This window comes from Nerophis ophidion, linkage group LG06, assembly GCF_033978795.1.
Source record: "Nerophis ophidion isolate RoL-2023_Sa linkage group LG06, RoL_Noph_v1.0, whole genome shotgun sequence".
NCBI classification, from domain to species: Eukaryota; Metazoa; Chordata; class Actinopteri; order Syngnathiformes; family Syngnathidae; genus Nerophis; species Nerophis ophidion.
In genome coordinates, this window is record NC_084616.1 from 46,330,288 (window position 1) to 46,355,511 (window position 25,224).

Here is a 25,224-nt window from a genome sequence, read left to right on the forward strand (position 1 = left end):
TTAACATCAATATTTATGGAACATATCCACGAAAAATCTAGCTGTCAACACTGAATATTGAATTGTTGCATTTCTTTTCACAGTTTGTGAACTTACATTCATATTTTGTTGAAGTGTTATCCAACACATATATTCATTAAGTATTAATGACTGCTATTTTTTAGAACGTTTTTGATAAATCCCACTTAACCCTTGGCATACCTTCACGTAACGTACCATCTATAAGAAAACTAGTGCTCTACAACTCGTCAATGCGCACATAACACAACCAACGGTGACAGCTCAGGAACATGTTGTGTAAGACATGTGCAGAACAACGTCAGTGGCTGCTAGACGTAGTTACTCCACAGCCATACAGGTTACACTGTGGGTGGCCGTATAAACGACTTTAACACTGTTACAAATATGCCCCACACTTTGAACCCACACCAAACAAGAATGACAAACACATTTTTGGAGAACATCCGCACCCTAACACAATTTAAACACAAGAAAACAAATAACCAGAACACCTTGCAGCCCAAACTCTCCCAGGCTACAATATACACAACCTCAACTGACGCAAGTAGGGAGGGTTGGGGTGTGGGGGGTTGGTGGAAGAGTCAGGGCTGCATGGGATTCTGGGTATTTGTTCTGTTGAGTTTATGTTGTATTACGGAGCGGATGTTCTCTTGAAATGTGTTTGTCGTTCTTTTTTGGTGTGGGTTTACAGTCTGGCACATGTTTGTAACAGTGTTAAATTTTTTTACGGCCACCCTCAGTGTGACCTGTGTAGCTGTTGACCAAATATGTCTTGCAACGTCACACATGTGTACTGCTCAGCCAAATGTAACAATCAAATAGGTTTGCACGGTGTCTGTACAGGATTGAGAGGGCGTTAAGAACAGTGACATTGCGGCACCCGCTGAGTATTGTTGATCGGGTAAAAATCGGCAGGGATTACCATAGAATGGATACCGTGAAAATTGGGAACGTTTGGAAGTATGACGCTGTCAAGTTTCGTTCATATTAAACTCGCGGGCCGCAAATACATTAAATTGTCATATCAAAGTGCGGGCCACAAAATAACGTCTCGCGGGCCGCAATTGGCCCTTGGGCCGCATGTTTGAGACCCCTGCCTTAAGAGAAGGAAATGTGCGATTACAGCTATTTCGGATAAAACACATCTCAGATGGCAAGATGGCAATGGAAGAACGGCAGTCTGGTGGGATATGTTTTTCAACAAGTGTGTTGTGCTGGAGGAATGGCAAGAGAACGTTCGAATGTCCAGGTCAGCTGTGATTCTACTTACCGAAAAACTATGTCCTTTAGTCGAAAAAGAGACAACGAGAATGCGGGTTCCCGTGGATGTGATAAAAAAAAATTAGCATGGGCTTTATTACCTGGCCGACGAGTGAAGACTGCGGAAAACAGCAAATGCATTTGTACTGGCAAAGCAGACTATCAGTTATTGTCCGCGATGTAAGTCAAGCTTCAACATCTATGTCTGGAGAATATATAGTCATCAAAAAAGAATGGACAATAAGGTGAAGGCAAAAGAGTGAGGAGTGCCCAGACCAGATATCTAGATCCCTAGATTGATTGTTGTAAAATGTTCTTCATCAAATTGTTTACTTCGACAAGTCCATTAAAGATTTGATTATTTTATGATGGCTCCGGTGTGATTCACTACAATAGGGACCCACTGCACATTGGATTACAGTTAATTAAAATATCACAACACTGGATATTTCTCAGATAAGTTACATTTAATTTAAGAACTTGCACACAAAGCAACTATGACGTGCGCATTTTCCGCAAATGCGTACTAGGTCGCGTTGCGCCGGCGGACGGTGGGGTGGGAGGTCTGGGTCTTAAAGGGGAACATTATCACAATTTCAAAAGGGTTAAAAACAATAAAAATCAGTTCCCAGTGGCTTGTTGTAATTTTTTGAGTTTTTTTCAAAATTTTACCGGTCCCGGAAAATCCCTAAAAAAAGCTTTAAAGTGCCTTATTTTCGCCATCTTCGAAACCACTATCCATTTTCCTGTGACGTCATACAGTGCTGCCAATACAAACAACATGGCGACTACCACATTAGCTCGGATTCAGACTCGGATTTCAGCGGCTTAAGCGATTCAACAGATTACACATATATTGAAACAGATGTTCGGAGTATGGAGGCAGATAGCGAAAACGAAATTGAAGAAGAAACTGAAGCTATTGAGCGAATAGCTAATGACGCTATTTGGCCATAGCGTGGGTGTACCTAATGAAGTGGCCCATAGCATGGCTGCCTTATTAGCATCGCCGGTAAAATGTGCAGACCAAACGATCAGGACTTTCGCATCTTGTGACACGGGAGCAACTTAAATCCGTCGATTGGTAAGTGTTTTTTTCGCATTAAATGTGGGTATCTAGTTTCAAATATACATACAGCTAGCGTAAATAGCATGTTAGCATCGATTAGCTGGCAGTCATGCCGTGACCAAATATGTCTTATTAGCACATAAGTCAACAATATCAACAAAACTCCCCTTTGTGATTTCGTTGACTTAATCGTTGCAAATTCATCTGCAGGTTATCCATACATCTCTGTGCCATGTCTGTCTTAGCATCACCGGTCAAATGTGAAGACACTCTGGTACATTCAATGGGGGTCTGGCGGCAGATTTCTTGCCAGTGGTGCAACTTGAATCCCTCCCTGTTAGTGTTGTTACACCCTCCGACAAGACACCGACGAGGCATGATGTCTCCAAGGTTCCAAAAAATAGTCAAAAAAGGGAAAATAACAGAGCTGAGACCCGGTGTTTGTAATGTGAAAATGAATATGGTGGGTGTGTTACCTCGGTGACGCCACGTTCTGACATCATCGCTAAAAGGCCGATAAACAGAAAGGCGTTTAATTTGCCAAAATTCACCCATTTAGAGTTCGGAAATCGGTTAAAAAAATACATGGTCTTTTTTCTGCACCATCAAGGTATATATTGACGCTTGCATAGGTTTGGTGATAATGTTCCCCTTTAAACGATGGCATTGTGCGTGTGTGTGAACATTACCTGAAACCACAAAAGACAAAGTTGACAAACCCCAGGCCTCTAAACCTAAATACTCACCACAACAAACATTTTGCTGAAACATGTTTTGCTAAGGATCTAGCTCAAAATCATTAAAAACAACGTGCTCAAAAACAAAAAAGACAAGTACGGTTGTAATTGCGTGGAACACAAACAAATGCTGTTGCCTGGCAGGCGAACTGAGAGGCGCTCCTGTGTGGAAATCGGTTTATTGATGTGGTTTAATTCCAACATAAGTGTAAATTTCTGCTATGGACAAAGTATTTATAAGCCCTCAGCAAAGCTTTCACACACACTTACAAAAAATTCTTATGTTTTCAAAAACCTTCGTACACTTTGAAATCAAGGTATTTTTAACATGTAACCTAAATGGGTAATAAAAAATTTTTGTCGAGACTTACAGAACCGCAGTAGAAACTTTAAAACATTTTTAATAAATTCTTCTCATTGCAGTTAAAAAAGAAATCTCAAAAGTAAATTGTAAAAAACAATATATGTCAGTTGAATTGCCCATTTGAAATCTCTTGTTATTACAATAAATAAAATATCAAAATCAAGACTCTTTTTTTTAATAGTTTTCAGTAATACAAAAACTTAATTGACTAATTTATTAGCAAGATGCTCCTGTTTCTCAAGAGATGTGTACACACTAGAATTGTAGTTGAACGATGACACAAATTTGCAAGACCATCACAACCCCCACAATTATAAAAAGTGGTAGTTTTATCTCACAGAAAACATTTTTGTTGGACTGTGTAAACATTTCGCCTTGGCAGCTTGCTGTTCATACTGTATTGGTGGGTGTAGTGATAAAAAGAAGGAAAAATCCAGATGTTGCTGCATTTAAGCGATAAGCAGAACTTGCCGTTACCAGGGAAAAAGACAAAACATAGTTGAATGTCTAAAATAGCAAAATAATAGTAGAACTAAAATGGGATTCACGGCACAGACTATATAATGGGCAAGTAGTCAAAGACAGTCGCTCCGACCTTTCAAAGCCCTCTATCAGGGAAAAGATTTTCAAGGTTCTTTTGCAGTGCAGCTCTTCATGGCAGCTTCAGGTTGTACTGAGGTCAGCCAAATTGCTGCCAATTAGGTGAAGGCATGTGATGCATGCAGCTTCATGTTAAGGACGGATTTCAGTGGTATTCAAGTGGCTGTCTTAATTGCATGGACCAGGAATAATCAAGAGAGAATCTGCTCACGTTCTGTAACAGTGAGCACACGTCTTTATTTGTCCATCTCGTCGCGCAACCTCCTAAGCTTGTTGATGTGAGCCACCTCCAAAACAGAGTGGGCACTGTTCAAGGAGGACTTGAGCAGTCTGAAACCACAGGGACCTCCGATTTCAACACAGGAGCGCCTCTCAGTTCGCCTGCCAGGCAACAGCATTTGTTTGTGTTCCACGCAATTACAACCGTCCGACATACTGGTACACCCACTGCGACCGTAGAACTCCTTTTAGAAGGAGGTGGGGTGAGGGGTTTGTGGGGTCTAGAAGATGCAAAGCCTTGAAGGCAATTCAATTGCGTCTCTGTGCAAATGGCACAAAAGGGCCAGTGAGAGTGAAGAAGTGAGACTTTGGGAGCGGTTGGGTGCAGCCAACCTGCCCGGGCAGGTGACACAATCTCTGGTTTCAGGGTTCCTTTGATACGTAAATGTGGACATGCCCCTTCAAGAATAATTAAAAATGCATCCTGCACACTTGTTGTTTTGCACTACAATTACAAACTCATGGCCAACATTTAAATCAACCAAAGGCCTCACATGAAACACTTCTGAAACAACTTTCGAGTCATCTCTTACATACTTAATATTCACAACTCAACGACCCATTCTTGACAGTTCACTGACTCCATTCAACCCAACAAGGGACCAATGAGAGGAAAGTCACCACTGCCCCATGTTGGCTCCACTATTCCCAGGGCTTATTTCTTAAGGCACACTGGTGCGATTTCCCCCAAGCGGCTTCAACAGTTTGACGCTTTCTGGGGATTATTTCATGTACACATTCTTGGAGGTCTTGAGTCCTGGTTCTTTGAACAGAAGGCACATTGTGACGTGCCGTGTAGAAATCCAAACCCACAAGTCCGGCCCTAAAATAGTCCTTTGTTGCACGGGAAACCCTCTGAAAAAAATCAGCTAGCTTGTAAAAACAAGAACTCCTGTAAGATGCCAAGTCAAGTTAATCAGGGCAATACGGGCCAAGACATTTGGTAATGTTTACTCTGACACCCACAAGGACTGTCTATGTTTTAATCACTCTTTTGTAACTAACTAGTGAAGAATAACCTAAATATATATTGTATGTATATAGTATGTATTAAGTCAGGTCAAGTTAATTTAATTTTTTTCTTACCTAACATAGTGCCAGAACACAACAGAAGTCAGTTAACGTCCTTTTGCAACTTACCATTTCTCCTGTGCTCTCTGTACTACATGTGAGGGAACAATCACATTAATTACAAATTTATTTTTTATTTATTGTTGATTATGAAAGATGGTAGTTATTAAATGTAATTCAGTCCGTAGCAACATACATCATTCATATCTGTTAGATGAGTGATAAAGTGACACAACTGTGAAATATATGGAACAAATCGCTGACCTTCAAGTAAATACAGTTCTGTCAATCAAAATCACCAACACGGACGGACATGTTGAGAATGGCTGCTGACATATGTATTTTTTGCTTTTGGGCCCGATATGTTTAACATCCAGCATTGTAAGCTATTGGATAACCAACTATAAAAGTGAAGTGAATTATATTTATATAGGACTTTTTCTCTAGTGACTCAAAGCGCTTTACATAGTGAAACCCAATATCTAAGTTACCTTTAAACCAGTGTAGGTGTCACTGTGAGCAGGTGGGTAAAGTGTCTTACCCAAGGACACAACGGCAGTGACTAGGATGGCAGAAGCGGGGATCGAACCTGGAACCCTCAAGTTGCTGGCACGGCCATTCTACCAACCGAACTATACCGCTCCTAGTCCAAACTAGAGATGGGTATCGTTTCGATTTTGATTAATATCATTATCGGTACTTTAATAACAGTGCTCGTGCTAAAACAGTGCCTGAACTAATAAAATGAAAAACATAAAACAAAAAAAACTGTTTAAAGGCCTACTCAAACCCACTACTACCGACCACGCAGTCTGATAGTTTATATATCAATGATGAAATCTTAACATTGCAGCACATGCCAATACGACCTTTTGAGTTTACTAAATTGCAATTTTAAATTTCGCGCGACGTATCGTGTTGAAAACGTCGCGGTATGATGACGCGTGCGTTTGACGTCACCGGTTGTAGCGGACATTTTTTTCCAGCCCGATCCAAGTTATAAGTAGTCTGCTTTAATCGCATAATTACACAATATTCTGGACATCTGTGTTGCTGAATCTTTTGCAATTTGTTAAATTAATAATGGAGAAGTCAAAGTAGAAAAATGGAGGTGGGAAGCGGTGTATTGCAGCTGCCTTTAGCAACACAAACACAGCTGGTGTTTCCTTGTTTAAAATTCCCGAAGGTGAAGCTTTACTATGGAACAGAGCAGTCAAGCGAACATGGATCCCAACCACATATCAACCTGCAGGTTTCGGTGAGAAAATTGTGCTAATAAGTCGGCTCTTACCGTAGACATGAGCGGAGCTTGCGTCCTCATGCAGCTGCGTGGCTTCCCTCGGAGACACTGGCGGTCACCACAACCCTCCGACATATAATCTCACTAAAACACTAGTAACACAATAAGCAGAAAAGGGATTTTCCAGAATTATCCTAGTAAATAAATGATAAATGGGTTGTACTTGTATAGCGCTTTTCTACCTAGTAAATGTGTCTAATAACATCTGAATCGCTTCCACTGCCCTCGCCTTTTTTTTTTTTTTACTTTTTTTTCCCCTAGTCCTTCACTCTCACTATCCTCATCCACGAATCTTTCATCCTCGCTCAAACTAATGGGGAAATCGCTTTCTCGGTCCGAATCGCTCTAGCTGCTGGTGGCTATGATTGTAAACAATGTGAGGATGTGAGGAGCTCTACAATCAGTGACATCACGCGCACATCGTCTGATACTTCCGGTACAGGCAAGGCTTTTTTATTAGCGACCAAAAGTTGTGAACTTTATCGTCGATGTGCTCTACTAAATCCTTTCAGCAAAAATATGGCAATATCGCGAAATGATCAAGTATGACACATAGAATGATTGATTGAAATATTTATTTCAAACCTTCACAGTACAACAAAATACTTTTTTTTTATTTTTTACATTTTGGCAGAGATAATCATGCAAGGCTTAAAAAGGGGTTGGATGAAGCAGATGCTTATAAGATCCCAACCCCTCTCACTCATTCCACATTTAACATAAACAATATAATACAAGAACAATACTATATCAACAAAAACAAGAAAAACTCTTGTACACTAACAAAACGATAGTACCACTGTTTACTATGAGACAGGACAAGACGAGACAAAACATAAACATGCACACACACACACACACACACACACACACACACACACACACACACACACACACACACACACACACACACACACACACACACACACACACACACACACACACACACACACACACAGACACACACACACACACAGGCCCAAACACTCTCTGACCATCCCATCGCACTCTCTTTCCTCCTCGTACTTCTTCTGCTATCCCCGTTTAACTAAGAAAATCTCATTTCAGTAGGCCTTTAATGTAATTGTATGACATTTAAGTTGAACAGACTAGTAATTTAAATGTCAATTATATAAATTAAATTATAAACAAGAATACATTAAAAAAATAATATAATCATAATCCTTGCAGCAATACAGAACATACAAAAAACAACTTACTTGTGTAATGTTAATACTCATAATTACGGAGGTTTGTGAATGCAACTTCGCTCGACATTGGTCGTTGGTGCATAGTGAGGAAGTGCTGTGGTGCCGCTGTGGCTACGGGGCTCCTTTTGGCATGTAAATGTTGGCAATAAAGTTGAAAACGTGCACCAGACTGAGTGTTTATGTTAGGATGCTACATTACTTAAGAGACGTTACTTGTAAAATATCAGCGCTAACCATTTGTTGCAGGTGGCTGAGGCTGCATTCAATTAGCACAGAAATTAGAGACTGATAGCATCTCAATTTTTCGGTCAGTAAGGACCGTTTGGTGCTATTATGAAACCAGGTTTCGGTGTCTAACCCTAGTCAAGTCTACTGGTGTTGCACTTTTGAGATTTAATGATGTTATCCGGCTTAATGAAGACGCACGCTCTTGTAATTTAGCAGCACCAGAAAGAGAGAGAACACGAGAACAACAGTGAGGTCACTGTCAGCTGCAGGCAGTCACATTGTTTCCATTTGTCTTAACACAGCAAAATGACATATGCTACATTTATGTCCTATGGCTAAAAGGGGACAGAATCAGCATGTGCAAAAATGGTACACCTGAAAAAATAAGGTTTTGGATTTGTTTTAATTTCAATGTACTATGACGCTCCAAACACAGAGAAACCTGCCAGATGAGAAAACCAATAACTTGGTGACCATGTTCAATGCTGCAAAAGAGACTGATGGGCAATCTTCAATGGATCAATGAAAGACTCTTCCTGTTAAAGTGTGACTAAGGTAATTCATTTAAATCCAATAAGTTCATTTGATGAACAATGACGCAGGTGTGTCTTGTATGGTGTTTACAGAAGTAAACTATTAAGTGTAACATTATAACAAAAAACAACAATAGCAACACAAGCTATACAAGTTTGGTTACATGACCAGCGTTTTAACACAAATATTTTCTAGTGCAGATAAAACTACCTAGCATTAAAAAACAAATGAAGATATCACTGGCATTCAAATCAAATGTTGACACACCACATCATTATTAGCCAAGCCTAGAAATTGACCTGCTTCTGGGGTCATAAAATGAGTAGGAACAGCAGACTCAAGACATGCAGCAGAACCAACAGCATGGTGATAAAACACAAAGCTGTGGCCCTTAACACAGATGGTTGTTTCACACTTCTCCTTTGTCTGATAACTATAGGGAAGCCTGCAGGTGCACAAACATCGATGGGCCGTGTTTACCATTTTAACAGTACCGACTGGTTTTGTTTTGTGCAATTCCCACTTTTCCATCAAAGTGTAAATCTCCTGGAAAAATTTGTAAAAATACAGGATTTCCTTACATCACAACACCTCACCATCTACTCAATTTCATAACATTTTACAGCAGTTTATGAATTTCATACATTGTAAGTTTCCTCGTGAGAAACCCTAAAGTATTGCGAACACTTAAATACAATCAATTCTAGGCTCCTTCACGTAGCTTATAATTGAGACATTTTTCAAGGTGGCTGACATCATTAGCCGTGTAAACGCTGCAGTGAAAAGAAATGGCAACTCTTTACAAGAAGGGCACAGGCTGGTTTTTGAGTAGTGTTTATAACTATCGACTTGATTAATTCATATCTTTAAGCACTAAATACTGGTATAATATGTGTATATATTGTACCTGCTAATAAAGTTATGTTTGAGTTGTAAATAAAAAAACAAAAGAAAAACACGGATACCAGTAAAAAGAGGCCAGAGAAGGGGTTTGTTCGTCAAAATTCATCCTCGGTGTATAGAATACGCTAGGCAATAACTACGTAGCCAAAAACACTTTGAATCTTAGTTGTTAAACTTCACACCCCATTCAACCGTTGCGGAATTTCCTTCCTATGTTACGTCTCTAAGGCCCCATTTACACTAAGTCGGATAAGGTTATCCAGGGTAAGTCACACCTAACCTTATCCGTGTCCACACACAACAATGCCACCGTTTAAGACCCCCGCCCCCCTCCATCCGCCGGGGCAAAGCGACCTAGTACGCTTGCGCGGAAAAAGACGCATGTCATAGTCATCTCCAGTGTTGCTTTGTGTGCAAGTTCTTAAAGGGGAATATTATCAACATTTCAGAAGGGTTAAAACCAATAAAAATCAATTCCCAGTGGCTTATTTTATTTTTCAAAGTTTTTTAAAAAATTTCAACCATTATGGAATATCCCGAAAAAAGGCTTTAAAGTGCCTGATTTTCGCTATCTGTGAAGCCACCGTCCATTTTCCTGTGACATCATCCAGTGAAGCCAATACAAACAAACATGGCGAATAGCACAGCAAGATATAGCTGAATAAGATCAGATTCTGACTCGGACTTCAGCGGCTTAAGCGATTCAACAGACTACGCATGTATTGAAACTGAAGCTTTTGAGCGAATAGCTATTGACGCCATTCTGCGATTGCCTTCTAACCAACGATTAAGTGTCGCAGGATATCCATACATCTCTGTGCCATGTCTGCCTTAGCATTGCTGGTAAAATGTGCAGGAGCAACTTAAATATGTCGATTGGTAAGTGTTTGTTTGGCATTAAATGTGGGTGGAGGGAAACACTGGATGCAAATATAGCTACACATGTACATAAAGCTAGCCTAAATAGCATGTTAGCATCGATTAGCTGGCAGTCATGCCGCGACCAAATAGGTCTGATTAGCACATAAGTCAATAACATCAACAAAACTCACCTTTGTGATTATGTTGACTTTATCGTTAGAAATGCATCAGCAGGATATCCATACATCTCTGTGCCATGTCTGCCTTAGCATCGCCGGTAATATGTGCAGACCAAACGATCGGGACTTTCACATCTTGTGACACTGGAGCAACTATCCATCCATCCATCTTCTTCCGCTTATCCGAGGTCGGTTCACGGGGGCAACAGCCTAAGCAGGGAAACCCAGACTTCCCTCTCCCCAGCCACTTTGTCTAGCTCTTCCCGGGGGATCCCGAGGCGTTCCCAGGCCAGCCGGGAGACATAGTCTTCCCAACGTGTCCTGGGTCTTCCCCGTGGCCTCCTACCGGTTGGACGTGCCCTAAACACCTCCCTAGGGAGGCGTTCGGGTGGCATCCTGACCAGATGCCCGAACCACCTCATCTGGCTCCTCTCGATGTGAAGGAGCAGCGGCTTTACTTTGAGTTCCTCCCGGATGGCAGATCTTCTCACCCTATCTCTAAGGGAGAGCCCTGCCACACGGCGGAGGAAACTCATTTCGGCCGCTTGTACCCGTGATCTTATCCTTTCGGTCATGACCCAAAGCTCATGACCATAGGTGAGGATGGGAACGTAGATCGACCGGTAAATTGAGAGCTTTGCCTTCCGGCTCAGCTCCTTCTTCACCACAACGGATCGGTACAATGTCCGCATTACTGAAGACGCCGCACCGATCCGCCTGTCGATCTCACGATCCACTCTTCCCCCACTCGTGAACAAGACTCCTAGGTACTTGAACTCCTCCACTTGGGGCAGGGTCTCCTCCCCAACCCGGAGATGGCATTCCACCCTTTTCCGGGCGAGAACCATGGACTCGGACTTGGAGGTGCTGATTCTCATTCCGGTCGCTTCACACTCGGCTGTGAACCGATCCAGTGAGAGCTGAAGCCATCAGGACCACATCATCTGCAAAAAGCAGAGACCTAATCCTGCGGTCACCAAACCGGAACCCCTCAACGCCTTGACTGCGCCTAGAAATTCTGTCCATAAAAGTTATGAACAGAATCGGTGACAAAGGACAGCCTTGGCGGAGTCCAACCCTCACTGGAAATGTGTTCGACTTACCGCCGGTAATGCGGACCAAGCTCTGGCACTGATCGTACAGGGAGCGGACCGCCACAATAAGACAGTCCGATACCCCATACTCTCTGAGCACTCCCCACAGGACTTCCCGAGGGACACGGTCGAATGCCTTCTCCAAGTCCACAAAGCACATGTAGACTGGTTGGGCAAACTCCCATGCACCCTCAAGAACCCTGCGGAGAGTATAGAGCTGGTCCACAGTTCCACGACCAGGACGAAAACCACACTGTTCCTCCTGAATCCGAGGTTCGACTATCCGGCGTAGCCTCCTCTCCAGTACACCTGGAGCAACTAAAATCTGTCTATTGGTAAATGTTTGTTTGCCATTAAATGTGGGTGGAGGGAAAGGCTGGATGCAAATATAGCTACAAATGTACATACAGCTAGCCTAAATACCATGTTAGCATCGATTAGCATGCCGTGCTAATTGATGCACACTCCACGTAAAACAACTTGAAACCGTCCCTGTTTGTTTTGTTACACACTCCGACAACACACCGACGAGGCATGATGTCTCCAAGGTACGGAAAACAGTCGAAAAAACGGAAAATAACAGAGCTGATTTGACTTGGTGTTTGTAATGTGTTTGAGAAAATGGCGGATTGATTACCTATGTGACGTCACGTTGTGAGGTCATCGCTCCGAGTGTGAATAATAGAAAGGCGTTTAATTCGCCAAAATTCACCCATTTAAGAGTTCGGAAATCGGTTAAAAAAATATATGGTCTTTTTTCTGCAACATCAAGGTATATTGACGCTTACGTAGGTCTGGTGATAATGTTCCCCTTTAAATTTAATTTATCTGAACAATATCCAGTGTTCTGGTATTTCAATTGACTGGAATCCAGTGCGCTGTGGGGCCCTATTGTAATGAATTACACATGAGCCATCATAAATTAATCAAATCTTTATTAGACATGTAAAAAATGTGATAAAGAACATTTAACATTAATCAATCTAGGGATCTAGATATCTGGTCAGAAAACTCCTTACTCTTTTGCCTTTACCTTCAATGTCCATTGCTTTTTGGTGATTTTATAAACTCTGGACCTAGACGTTGAGTCGGCAACATAAATGGCTGACAATAACTGATACAGTCTGCTTTGCCAGTCCGAATGCATTCGCAGTTTTCCTCGATGACCAGGTAATAATAAAACACATGCTATCTTTTTAATCACATCCACGGGAACTCGCATTCTTGTGATTCTCCTTCGAAAAATGGACGAAGTTTTTCGCTAAGTAGCAACGCAGCTGACCCGGCCGGACATCGGAAAGTTATCTTGCCGTCTGAGAAGTGTTGTATCCCAAATAGCTGCAATCACTTTCTCTTAAGGTATTCATGTGTGATTTCCACAATCGTCTGTACACATAGAAGAAGGAGAATGTCTGGATGACTCGCCTTCATATTCCCAGTGGTTAGCTCCGAGCAATGAAACCGCTTTATTATTAAGCTGGCTGAGGCCTGTTCTTTCTGTTGACACTTCCTGTGTGGGCAAGGTCTTTCTGGCGTCACTTCCTTTACGAACTCACTCCGTAAACGATCAATGAGTCCATACAATGCTAACTTCCGGAGATTCAAGAATTACACGGCTGCCTTACCTGTGTAAAAAATTGTCCCAGGAGGGGGACCTAAGACGCTGGTTTAGTGTGGCTGAAACAGGGCTTAGGCTCAATAATTATTTGTTTAAGAGGTTAAACAACTTAGTGTAGACATGGCCTAATACGATCTGGAAAGTAGAAAAGGTGGAAAAATAGACACTATATATATATATATATATATAGTGTGAAAAAAAATATCCGCATTAGAAAATCCCTAGTTTACCCTTCCCCAGAGAACTTAGCAACTGAGTTGTAATTTTGCACAGTTACAATCACTTCCAACACAACAGCACTACATAGGTGAGAATACTTAGAATTAAAAAGATGATTGCAAAGCCATATGTCCCAGTAATTAGGCTTGTCACATATAAGAATTTCAGTAGTTAATACCAATACCTGTGAATTTCCATAATGTACTTTTTAAATTAACTTTTTTACTGAAAACGTTTTCAAATTGTCAAGTATTTAAGATCACTGTGCTTCAACATATTTTAGTACGTAATTCAAATTACACTATTAGCTGCCAAGAGGTAATAATATTTTTTTTACAAATGGTGGTAGTGCTATCTCATCATGTCATTTGTAATGAAATAGGCCAGGGGTTCTCAAACTGTTTTCACCCAGTACCACCCCAGAAAACACTTGGCTCTCAAAGTACCACAATAAGGACCAACATTACAGTAACATAACATAACATTAATTGAAAACAAGGCAGAAATTTAGATCAACAAGTATGTTTAATATTTTGGCCACTATAACATTACACACAGGTTGAACAGTAACACTGTTTGAATACAGAGAAATAAAACACGACTGGGGATAGGTTGAATGGCAACACTAAATTGGCCCTAGTGTGTGAATGTGAGTGTGAATGTTGTCTGTCTATCTGTGTTGGCCCTGCGATGAGGTGGCGACTTGTCCAGGGTGTACCCTGCCTTCCGCCCGATTGTAGCTGAGATAGGCGCCAGCGCCCCCCGCGACCCCGAAAGGGAATAAGCGGTAGAAAATGGATGGATGGAAAACACGACTCAATTAAGTGATATCCACCACTAGATGGAGCCCGCAGACCAGAATCACTGAAATGGGCTGATTAAAAGGCTAAAACATGTATTTACACATTATATAAATGTTATCTTTTTCAACGCTGACTCAGCGCAAACACACCTAGAATTAATGAGTAAATGTACAATATTTGGTACTGACAATACTGAAAAAAGCTGGCATTGACGTCTGGTATCAACTCGGTGTTGAAGTATCGATACTTTTGACAACCCTAACGGGAATATATATCTATTTTGGCTTCAAACCAAATGAGCAAAATGGGTCCGTCACCATGGACGATCGAGCAAACATGCTGAATTTGTTTGAAAGTGATAGCAAAAAAACAACATCAAACACAGTTTTTCTGACTGCACTTCAAAATGTTCAATGTTTTTTGGACTGCAGTTTTTGCCAACAGATTGTGTTTGTTTACTTTTTTTAAATAGTTACAAGTTCTAGACCTTCAAATTACAATGGCAGAAACACAAATCGAGAGCACGGTGCATGGCAGCTTCCGTCGTGCGTGTGCGTGTATGTGTGTGTGTGTGTGTGTGAATGAGTGAATGTAATATATAATATAAACTCTTTGGGTATCATTTCAGGTGTAGTAAAGTGCTATATCAGTGGTTCTCAAACTTTTTTCACCTCAAAAAAACCTGGCTCTCCATGTACCACCATGACCAACATTAAAATACAGTAGCGTAGTAGGCCTACGTCTTCATGAATTGATTAACGTGGACCCCGACTTAAACAAGTTGAACAACTTATTCGAGTGTTACCATTTAGTGGTCAATTGTACGGAATATGTACTGTACTGTGCAATCTACTAATAAAGGTTACAATCAGTCAAGTGTCAGTAACACTATGTTTGGCAATAAAAAAATAAAACACTGTACTTATATAATGAATCAAATAAAATCAATTGCACATACAATATTTACTTATGTAATTCTTTGGCGTACTAGTGGTACACATACCAAAGTTTAAGATTCACTGGGCTATATAAATACAAACCAATTACTATTTTATTTGCAAATGTGAAATACAAGTTTATTACATTTGTATTATATTGTTAGTGCTAAATTTGGTTTCAAATAATTCTGAAAATAATATCATTTTGTGGGACAATATATAGAAGATCCTATAATTTGTGGGTGTGGATCTGCCCAAAAGGGGCAAAGTTAGCTTGTTGGTATTTCTTCATTTCAATGATGTATGGATTTTAATAAAAACAATACCGGAAAACGATGGAGTGCCATCTCCAGGTTGAGGAAGAGATCGTGCCCCATGTGGAGGACTTCAAGTACCCTGGGGTCTTGTTCACAAGTGGGGAAAAAGTGAATCGTGAGATTGACAGGCGGATCGGTGCGGCGTCTTCAGTAATGCGGACGCTGTATCGATCCGTTGTGGTGAAGAAGGAGCTGGGCCGGAAGGCAAAGCTCTCAATTTACCGGTCGATCTACGTTTCCATCCTCACCTATGGTTATGAGCTTTGGGTTGTGACCGGAAGGACAAGATCACGGGTACAAGCGGCCGAAATTAGTTTCCTCCGCCGGGTGGCGGTGCACTCCCTTAGAGATAGGGTGAGAAGCTCAACGTAAAGTCGCTGTTCCTCTATACATCAGAGATCGGCAACCCGCGGCTCCGGAGCTGCATGCGGCTCTTTGCCCACTCTGATGTGGTTCAGCTGCATAATCGCCGACCCCCCCCCCCCCCCCCCCCCCGAAATAATCGGGGGGTTTCCAGATTTTGCTGCCTCTCCCGGACATCACTCAGGGCTAACATTGTCCGATTTTAACTCGGACTACAATATTGAGGGCGTGCCGTGATGGCTTTACTTTTAACGTCCTCTACAACAGTGGTCCCCAACCTTTTTGTATCCGCGGACCGGTCAACGCTTAATAACTTGTCCCGCGGCCCGGGGGGGGCGTCCTTTTTTTTCTTTTTTTCTTTGTCATGAAAAAGGGACGTTTTTGTCATGAAAAAGGGAGTTTTTTGTGGTTGGTGCACTATTTGTAAGTGTATATTGTGTTTTTTATGTTGATTTAATTAAAAAAAATATATATTTTTTTAATTTTTTTATAAAAAATTCTTCTGCGGCCCGGTACCAATCGGGCCACGGCCCGGTACCGGGCCGCGCCCCGGTGGTTGGGGACCACCGCTTTACAACATGCTATCTGCGCAGTGCGTGCCGGCCAGACGCATGCATTTTGCGGCTTCTATCGTCACACGTACGAGATTGCAACGCGTACTTGGTCAACAGCCATACAGGTTACACTGAAGGTTGTGATATAAACAACTTTAACACTTTTACTAATATGCACCACACTGTGAACCCACACCAAACAAGAATGACAAACACATTTCGGGAGAACATCTTCACAGCAACACAACATAAACGCAACACAACAAATACCCAGAATCCTTTGCTACCATTACTTTTGCTGACTATATTATACACCCCCGCACCCCCAACCCCGCCCACCTCAACCGACGCGGTTGAGGTGTTACTCGGCTGGTAAGCTGTTTGTACATGTTGTAGAAGGCGTCAAAGGTAGTGGCTTCATAGCACGCCCTTATTGTTATCTGAGTGACTAACAGTAGATATTCGCGAGAATGGATGCTGTGAGAATTCAGGAACCTCCCGGAAAATTTGGGAGGTTTGACAAGTGTAATGCTGTCAAGCGGAATTCATGTAAAATGCGCGGGCCGGGTGTCTAATTTCAAAAGAGTTTTGTGGCTCCCATTGTCTTCTTTATTTTGTGAAACGGGTCAAAATGGCTCTTTGAGTGGTAAAGGTTGCCGACCCCTGCTCTACATTGAGAGAAGCCAGATAAGGTGGTTCCGGCATCTGGTCAGGATGCCACCCGAACGCCTCCCTAGGGAGGAGTTTAGGGCACGTACGACCGGTAGGAGGCCACGGGGAAGACCCAATACACGTTGGGAAGATAATGTCTCCCGGCTGGCCTGGGAACGCCTCGGGATCCCCTGGGAGGAGCTGGACGAAGTGGCTGGGTAGAGGGAAGTCTGAGCTTCTCTGCTTAGGCTGCTGCCCCCGCGACCTGACCTCGGATAAGCAGAGGAAAATGGAAAATGGACTATACAAAAACCGAACAGCCAAACTACAAGTAGATTAATCTTTTACTTTAGAAAGTCTTTACAAAGGTTCAAGGAGAACAAGGACAACAGACACCACCATAACGCAGCCCTGGAGTCAGATAATGTTCCGTGATCGACCGGGGAAATATACACCAGCCCAGGGAGCAGAAGCAAGTGATCTCAAGTGATCAAGCAAAAATTCAGGGAAGGACGATGGATCATCTGCAATGCGTAGCCTAATATTGTCTGGAGGCCAAATGACAACACTAAATATTGACGCTTTTTGTTCACGGTTAAGCCTCAAAATAAACAATTGATCCCGCACGATCGCACGGCAATCCATACATGAGTTAGTAAACAAGTAAAACCCGGTAAGATCAAATACGCCAGCTCATTATTTATTTAAAAGCTGCCAAGAGGCGACGCTATGCAGTCGGAACACTAAAAATAGACGAATGACAGAACGGGGTCGTTTTCTGGCCTTTGTTCGAAATGAAATAAAATAATCGTGTTGAGTGTGTTTTAAAGCACAATAGAAGTCAGCGGTGTTCGCTTTAGAGGAAATAGAGAAGGTAAATGTGCATATTTTGGATGAAGCATCGCGGCTTGCACTTGCTGCGCAGGTTCAACATCCCTCCCGCTGTAACCTTCACCGGCACAACCACGACCAGGCGAGTCGGAAACAAACACTTGTATTTCTATTCCCGGTGACCCAAAAGCTGTCCGATATGTTCCCACACGGCAAACGTGGCGGTGTATAAATCCCAGCTTAGTTACCTTTAGCCGCATCCAGCGTACACACCAGGACCAGGACCAGTCCGACGGTGGATGCCGAGAGTTTATTCCTTCGGAACCGCATCCCGACTTCGAACTCAGCAACGACACACTTTAACACGAACACTGTTCGTTTGTCGCTGAGGTGCTTCTGTGGAGGAGTTGATCTAATAAGAAAAAATAAAAAAGCGGTAGATGAATCCGCGGTGTTCTGCTCTAAGATGGCTGCTGCTGTCCCTTCTATCGCCGCTTCTCCAGCAGGTTTGCACTCTGCTGCGTTCACGGACTGTGGGAAACTAATAATGCCTAGTGTTCGATTGCGTTAGCCAGGATTTGCCAGATGAAGGCGCTGGAATAATAACAAAATACACTGAAAATGAAATCAATCATCCATCAAGTCATATATATATATATATATATATATATATATATATATATATATATATATATATATATATATATATATATATATATATATATATATATATATATATATATATATATACATATATATAGATAGATAGATAGATATATGTATATATATATATATATATACATACATATATGTATACATATATATATATGAAATTGTGTTAGATGTAAATATAAACGGAATACAATGATTTGCAAAGCCTTTTCAACCCATATTCAATTGAATGTACTACATAGACAAGATATTTGATGTTCAAACTCATGAACTTTATTTTTTTTTGTAAATAATAATTAACACGTGCCAGAGTAGTTGGGAAAGGACATGTTCACCACAGTGTTACATCACCTTTTCTTTTAACAACACTCAATAAACCTTTGGGAGCTGAGGAAACTAATTGTTGAAGCTTTGAAAGTGGAATTCTTTCCCATTCTTGTTTTATGTTGAGCTTCAGTCGTTCAACAGTCCGGGGTCTCCACTGTCATATTTTACGCTTCATAATGCACCACACATTTTCGTGGGAGACAGGTCTGGACCACAGGCGGGCCAGGAAAGTACACGCACTCTTTTTTTACGAAGCCACGCTGTTGTAACAATTGTCTTGCTGAAATAAGAAGGGGCGTCCGTGATAATGTTGCTTGGATGACAACATATGTTGCTCCAAAACCTGTATGAACCTTTCAGCATTAATGTTGCCTTCACAGATGTGTAAGTTACCCATGCCTTGGGCACTAATACACCCCCATACCATCACAGATGCTGGCTTTTGAACTTTGCGCCTATAACAATCCGAATGGTTATTTTCCTCTTTGTTCTGGAGGACACCACGTCCTCTGTTTCCAAATAAAATTTGAAATGTGGACTCGTCAGGCCACAGAACACCTTTCCACATTGCATCAGTCCATCTTAGGTGAGCTCGGGCCCATCCAAGCCGGCGGCGTTTCAGGATATTGTTGATAAATGGGTTTGGCTTTACATGGTAGAGTTTAACTTGCACTTACAGATGTAGCGACCAACTGTAGTTACTGACAATGCTTTTATGAACTGTTCCTGAGCCCACGTGGTGATATCTTTTACACACTGATGTCAGTTTTTGATGCAGTACCGCCTGAGAGATCAAAAGGCCGTAATATCATCGCTTACGTGCAGTGACTTCTCCAGATTCTCTGAACTTTTTGATGATTTTACGGACCGTAGATGGTAAAATCCCTAAATTCCTTGGAATAACTCATTGAGAAATGTTGTTCTAAAACTGTTCGACAATTTGCTTACAAAGTGGTGACCCTCACCCCATCCTTGTTTGTGAATTACTTAGCATTTCATGGAAGCTAATTTTATACCCAATCATGGCACCCAACTGTTCCCAATTAGCCTGCACACCTGTGGGATGTTCCATATAAGTGTTTGATGAGCATTCCTCAACTTTATCAGTATTTATTGCCACCTTTCCCAACTTCTTTGTCACGTGTTGCTGGCATCAAATTCTAAAGTTAATGATTATTTGCACAAAAAAAAAATGTTTATAATTTTGAACATTAAATATGTTGTCTTTGAAGCAAATTTAACTGAATATGGGTTGAAAATGATTTGCAAATGATTGTATTTCGTTTATATTTACATCTAACACAATTTCCCAACGCATATGGAAACGGGGTTTGTATCTATACATGTATCTCTCTCTCTATATATATATATATATATATATATATATATATATATATATATATATATATATATATATATACATATATATATATATATATATATATTTATGTATGTATATATACACACACATAGATATACATATATATATACACATATACATTTGTATGTGTATATATAAATATATATATATATACATATATGTGTATATATATATATGTGTGTGTGTGTATATATGTATTTATATGTGTATATACATATATGTGTATAAATATGTATGTATATATATATATATATATATATATATATATATATATATATATATATATATATATATATATATATATATATATATATATATATACGTGTATACATATATGTATATATATCTGTGTGTGTATACATATATATATATATATATATATATATATATGTGTGTGTATATATATTTATGTGTATACCAGTGAACTGCGGTGAGGTTCATGGCTGGTGAGGCACTGACTTCATCACAGTCAGATTTATAAACATATGAACCCTAAAGAGTATCTTATTCACCATTTGATTGGCAGCAGTTAACGGGTTGTTTGAAAGCGCATACCAGCATTCTTTACACATACAAACTGTAGCACACAAAAAAGCACATTTAATAAAAAAAAAACGTTATTATGGTCTTACCTTTACTTATAAATGAAATCCATGCGCCGCTCCTTCTGATCAAAAGCCTTCTCTATCTGACCGACCACATCAAACATGAGGTGGACGCGGGCAAATACTGAGGCATGGTCATGCTGGACATTCAGAAGGCCTTTGACACCGTTAACCATGCTATACTGTTGGATAAGCTCTGAGCAATCGGATTCGACGAAACCTCATCAAGCTGGATGCAATCTTACTTGGAGGGGAGGAAACAGGTGGTAGAGGTGAACGGCACCATGTCCCCTCCCCTCTCAGTAAGCTGTGGAGTCCCTCAGGGGAGTATACTAGGACCTTTACTGTTCCTAATATACGTGAATGACATGCCATCAGCATGCCACTGTGAATTGTTTCTGTTTGCGGATGACTCGGCCCTGCTGGTATCCGGCAAGGACAAGTCACAGGTGGAACAAATCCTCAGTGCTGAACTCCTCAATATTTGCACCTGGCTCGCTGACAACAAGCTATCCATACACTTAGGTAAAACGGAATCCATCCTATTTGGGTCCCATATCAAACTTAAGAAGGTCAGTGACTTCACTATAAAAGTGGGTGACATTGTTATCACCAGGAAGGATGAGATCACCTACCTAGGTTCCATTCTAGAGGCTAATCTTTCCTGTGATAAAATGACAACCAAGGTGATCAAAAAGGTCAACCAAAGAACGAGATTCCTCTACAGAATCTCCTCTCTGGTCAACAAAAGCACCTTGAGGATTCTAGCGGGAACTCTCATTCAACCCTTCTTCGATTACGCTTGCACCTCCTGGTACCCCAGCACCTCCAAAACCCTCAAATCTAGACTCCAAACAGCCCAGAATAAGCTAATCCGGTTACTTTTAGACCTCCACCCCAGATCACACCTCAATCCAACCCACTTCTCCAAAGTGTGCTGGCTCAGGGTGGAGGACAGAGTAAAACAACTTGCACTGAGCCTAGTCTATAAAATCCGCTACACCTCCTTGATACCGAAGTACATGTCAAACTACGTCCTTAACGTAAATGACCGCCATAACCACAACACCAGGGGGAGCTCCACAAACCACGTTAAACCCAGATTTCGATCTAACAAAGGTCTTAACTCATTCTCTTTCTATGCCACATCAATGTGGAATGCACTCCCAACAGGTATAAAAGTAAGTGCATCTCTATATTCCTTCAAAACCGCTCTAAAACAACACCTCCAGGCAACTTCAACACTTTACTAATACCCTCCTCCATTCACATCCCATCTCCCCGGATTATAAACAACTCAAATGTACTTCCAATGTATATACTTGTTCTTATGCTATCTGAACTCACTATGTTCTCTGCTGGCTGTACATATCCTACTGTAAGACCTACACTGTTTCAATGTCCACATTTCTCTGTTGATGCAATTGTTGATGACTGAAGTTCTGATATCAACCAAAGCTCCTCATCCCACCCCCCAGATTGTAAATAATGTAAATAATTCAATGTACATACTATGATGATTAACTTGTGTGATGACTGTATTATGTTGATAGTATATATTTGTACCATGAATTGATTAACGTGGACCCCGACTTAAACAAGTTGAAAAACTTATTCGGGTGTTACCATTTAGTGGTCAATTGTACGGAATATGTACTGTACTGTGCAATCTACTAATAAAAGTATCAATCAATCAATCAATCAAAGCATCGATAACTTGTTTATAAAAGTCTTCCTTAACTTTCTTCAGTTTTATAAGTCTCTCTGTCTTGATGGAGATCACTGTCTGAAGCAAACCTTTTAGCTCCGGCGTTGGTCTTCCTTTACTTATTACCTCCTGCTTCGATTGAAAGTCCAGTTTAGAAAACTGCTTTTATTTTAGATATGTAATCATCCATGTTAAAAGTCCAGAAGAGAGGAAAAAATAAACGATCGCTGCCGCTGCACTTGACTTGCTAACTGTAGCTTGTTGTCACTTCTTCTGCAGCCGAGTAATCGCAAGAATGATCCCTGGGATCACTAGCGCCCTCTACCACCATAAGTCGGGATAACAGGCGCCTCACACAGTGCGTCTTCGCAGCCGTTTTATGATTGGCTAGCACAAAAAATACGTTACACACATACAGTTGTTGACAAAATACACTGTTCATTATATACCTCAGCTAACTAAACTATGGAATTGTATAATATAATTCATATAGCAATACGGTCTCACTGCACAGCAGCCAGCCGAGTCATTGCGCAATCCATGGTGAGGCTCAACTGGCTGCTGACTCACCGCAAGTCTCTTCTCAGTATTTCAACGGCAAATGTGAAAATTCAGCGATTTTGAATAAAAATCATCTAAAACTTGTGAAGTTAAATGGAAAATAACTTTATAAAGCATAATCACTGGATATATATAACAATATAATTTATTTTTTTTCTTTTTTTTTTTTCTTTCCATGATGGCATGTGAGGCACTGCCTCACCTGCCTCCCCTGACTGCACGTCACTGGTGTATAAACATCCATCCATCCATTTTCTACCGCTTATTCCCTTTTGGGGTCGCAGGTGCTCTGGCGCCTATCTCAGCTACAATCGGGCGGAAGGCGGGGTACACCCTGGACAAGTCGCCACCTCATCGCAGGGCCAACACAAATAGCCAGACAACATTCACACTCACATTCACACACTAGGGCCAATTTAGTGTTGCCAATCAACCTATCCCTAGGTGCATGTCTTTGGAAATGGGAGGAAGCCGGAGTACCCGGAGGGAACCCACGCATTCACGGGGAGAACATGCAAACTCTACACAGAAAGATCCCGAGCCTGGATTTGAACCCAGGACTGCAGGACCTTCGTATTGTGAGGCAGACGCACTAATCCCTCTCCCACCGTGAAGCCCGTGTATAAACATATATATATATGTATATATATATGTATATATATATATATATATATATATATACACAGATATATATATATATATATATATATGTGCACCTCCCGCAAGCCCGAACAGGATAAGCGGTAGAAAATGGATGGATGGATGGATGGATGGATGGATGGAATAAACTTTGACGAGCAAAGAAGGGACGAAGCAGCTGATCATGTCAACATTGGTACATAAGCTCGTGATCACGGTACCACTAAGTATAGGTTTTCTGCGTTAGTGCTTATAACAATATCACTAACACTTGGTTAATATTCAAGTCACATTGTGTAAATGTAGTATCGTTGCCGCTTTTTGGATGGTTATTTATTGAGTTTTATGGGTGGTATGGAGGACCTCCCTTTGGTTCTGCTGTAAGTGGACTTTTGTTTACGTTTATTTACGAGTGAGAATGCACTAAAAAAAATACATCATGTCTTTCATAATGATTGTAAATAATGGCAAAATTCTCAAAAAACTGCCGTTCCCCTTTAAGAAACACATTTTCTTGAATTAAGAGCTCTGTCACAAAACCAATCATAAGTTGAGGTAATATTGTTGTGGAATTTTATTCTTACTTGTATTTGGTATCGCTGATGTTTATTAGTTTTAAGAATTGTCAGCTTGTTTGACAACAAATTATAACATTTGTCGGCCTGTATTTTCCTTCTTACCCCAGGAAGAAAAACAAGGGATCCAAATAACTAAAAACAAAAACTTAAGAAACATACATCCATCCATCCATTTTCTACCGCTTATTCCCTTTCGGGGTTGCGGGGGGCGCTGGCGCCTATCTCAGCTACAATCGGGCGGAAGGCGGGGTACACCCTGGACAAGTCGCCACCTCATCGCAGGGCCAACACAGATAGACAGACAACACTCACACTCACATTCACACACTAGGGCCAATTTAGTGTTGCCAATCAACCTATCCCCAGGTGCATGTCTTTGGAAGTGGGAGGAAGCCGGAGTACCCGGAGGGAACCCACGCATTCATGGGGAGAACATGCAAACTCCACACAGAAAGATCCCGAGCCTGGATTTGAACCCAGGACTGCAGGACCTTCGTATTGTGAGGCAGACGCACTAACCCCTCTGCCACCGTGAAGCCCATTGTATTATATATAAGCTGTTTACAAACCAAGCATAGTTCAAGCAGAGTACCCAAAGGCAACACCAGTCCATGAATGTCCATTGACATTCAATACAGTTATTGTGGGAGAGCATGCAGCTTGTTTAGCTGACATGCTAAAGTAAGATCTAGGAGGGCGCAGAGTGGACACCACCAAATGCCTTCTGGTGTCACGCAGGGGCCAAGAG

At 41.2% G+C, this 25,224-nt stretch overlaps 1 protein-coding gene across 4 annotated transcripts in view; it reads right to left on the minus strand.

The window, feature by feature from the left end:
- Window positions 1-18,527, minus strand: part of clstn1 (calsyntenin 1) — a 65,937-nt gene extending 47,410 nt beyond the window's left edge. For 3 of the 4 annotated variants that reach the window (XM_061903934.1, XM_061903935.1, XM_061903933.1), the window contains exon 1: window positions 18,254-18,527. In XM_061903934.1, coding sequence (XP_061759918.1) covers window positions 18,254-18,335 — 82 coding nt within the window. In that variant the 5' untranslated portion in view covers window positions 18,336-18,527. The remainder of the gene's footprint in view (window positions 1-18,253) is intronic. The other variant, XM_061903936.1, reaches the window with a different exon arrangement.
- Window positions 18,528-25,224: the final 6,697 nt, after the last annotated feature.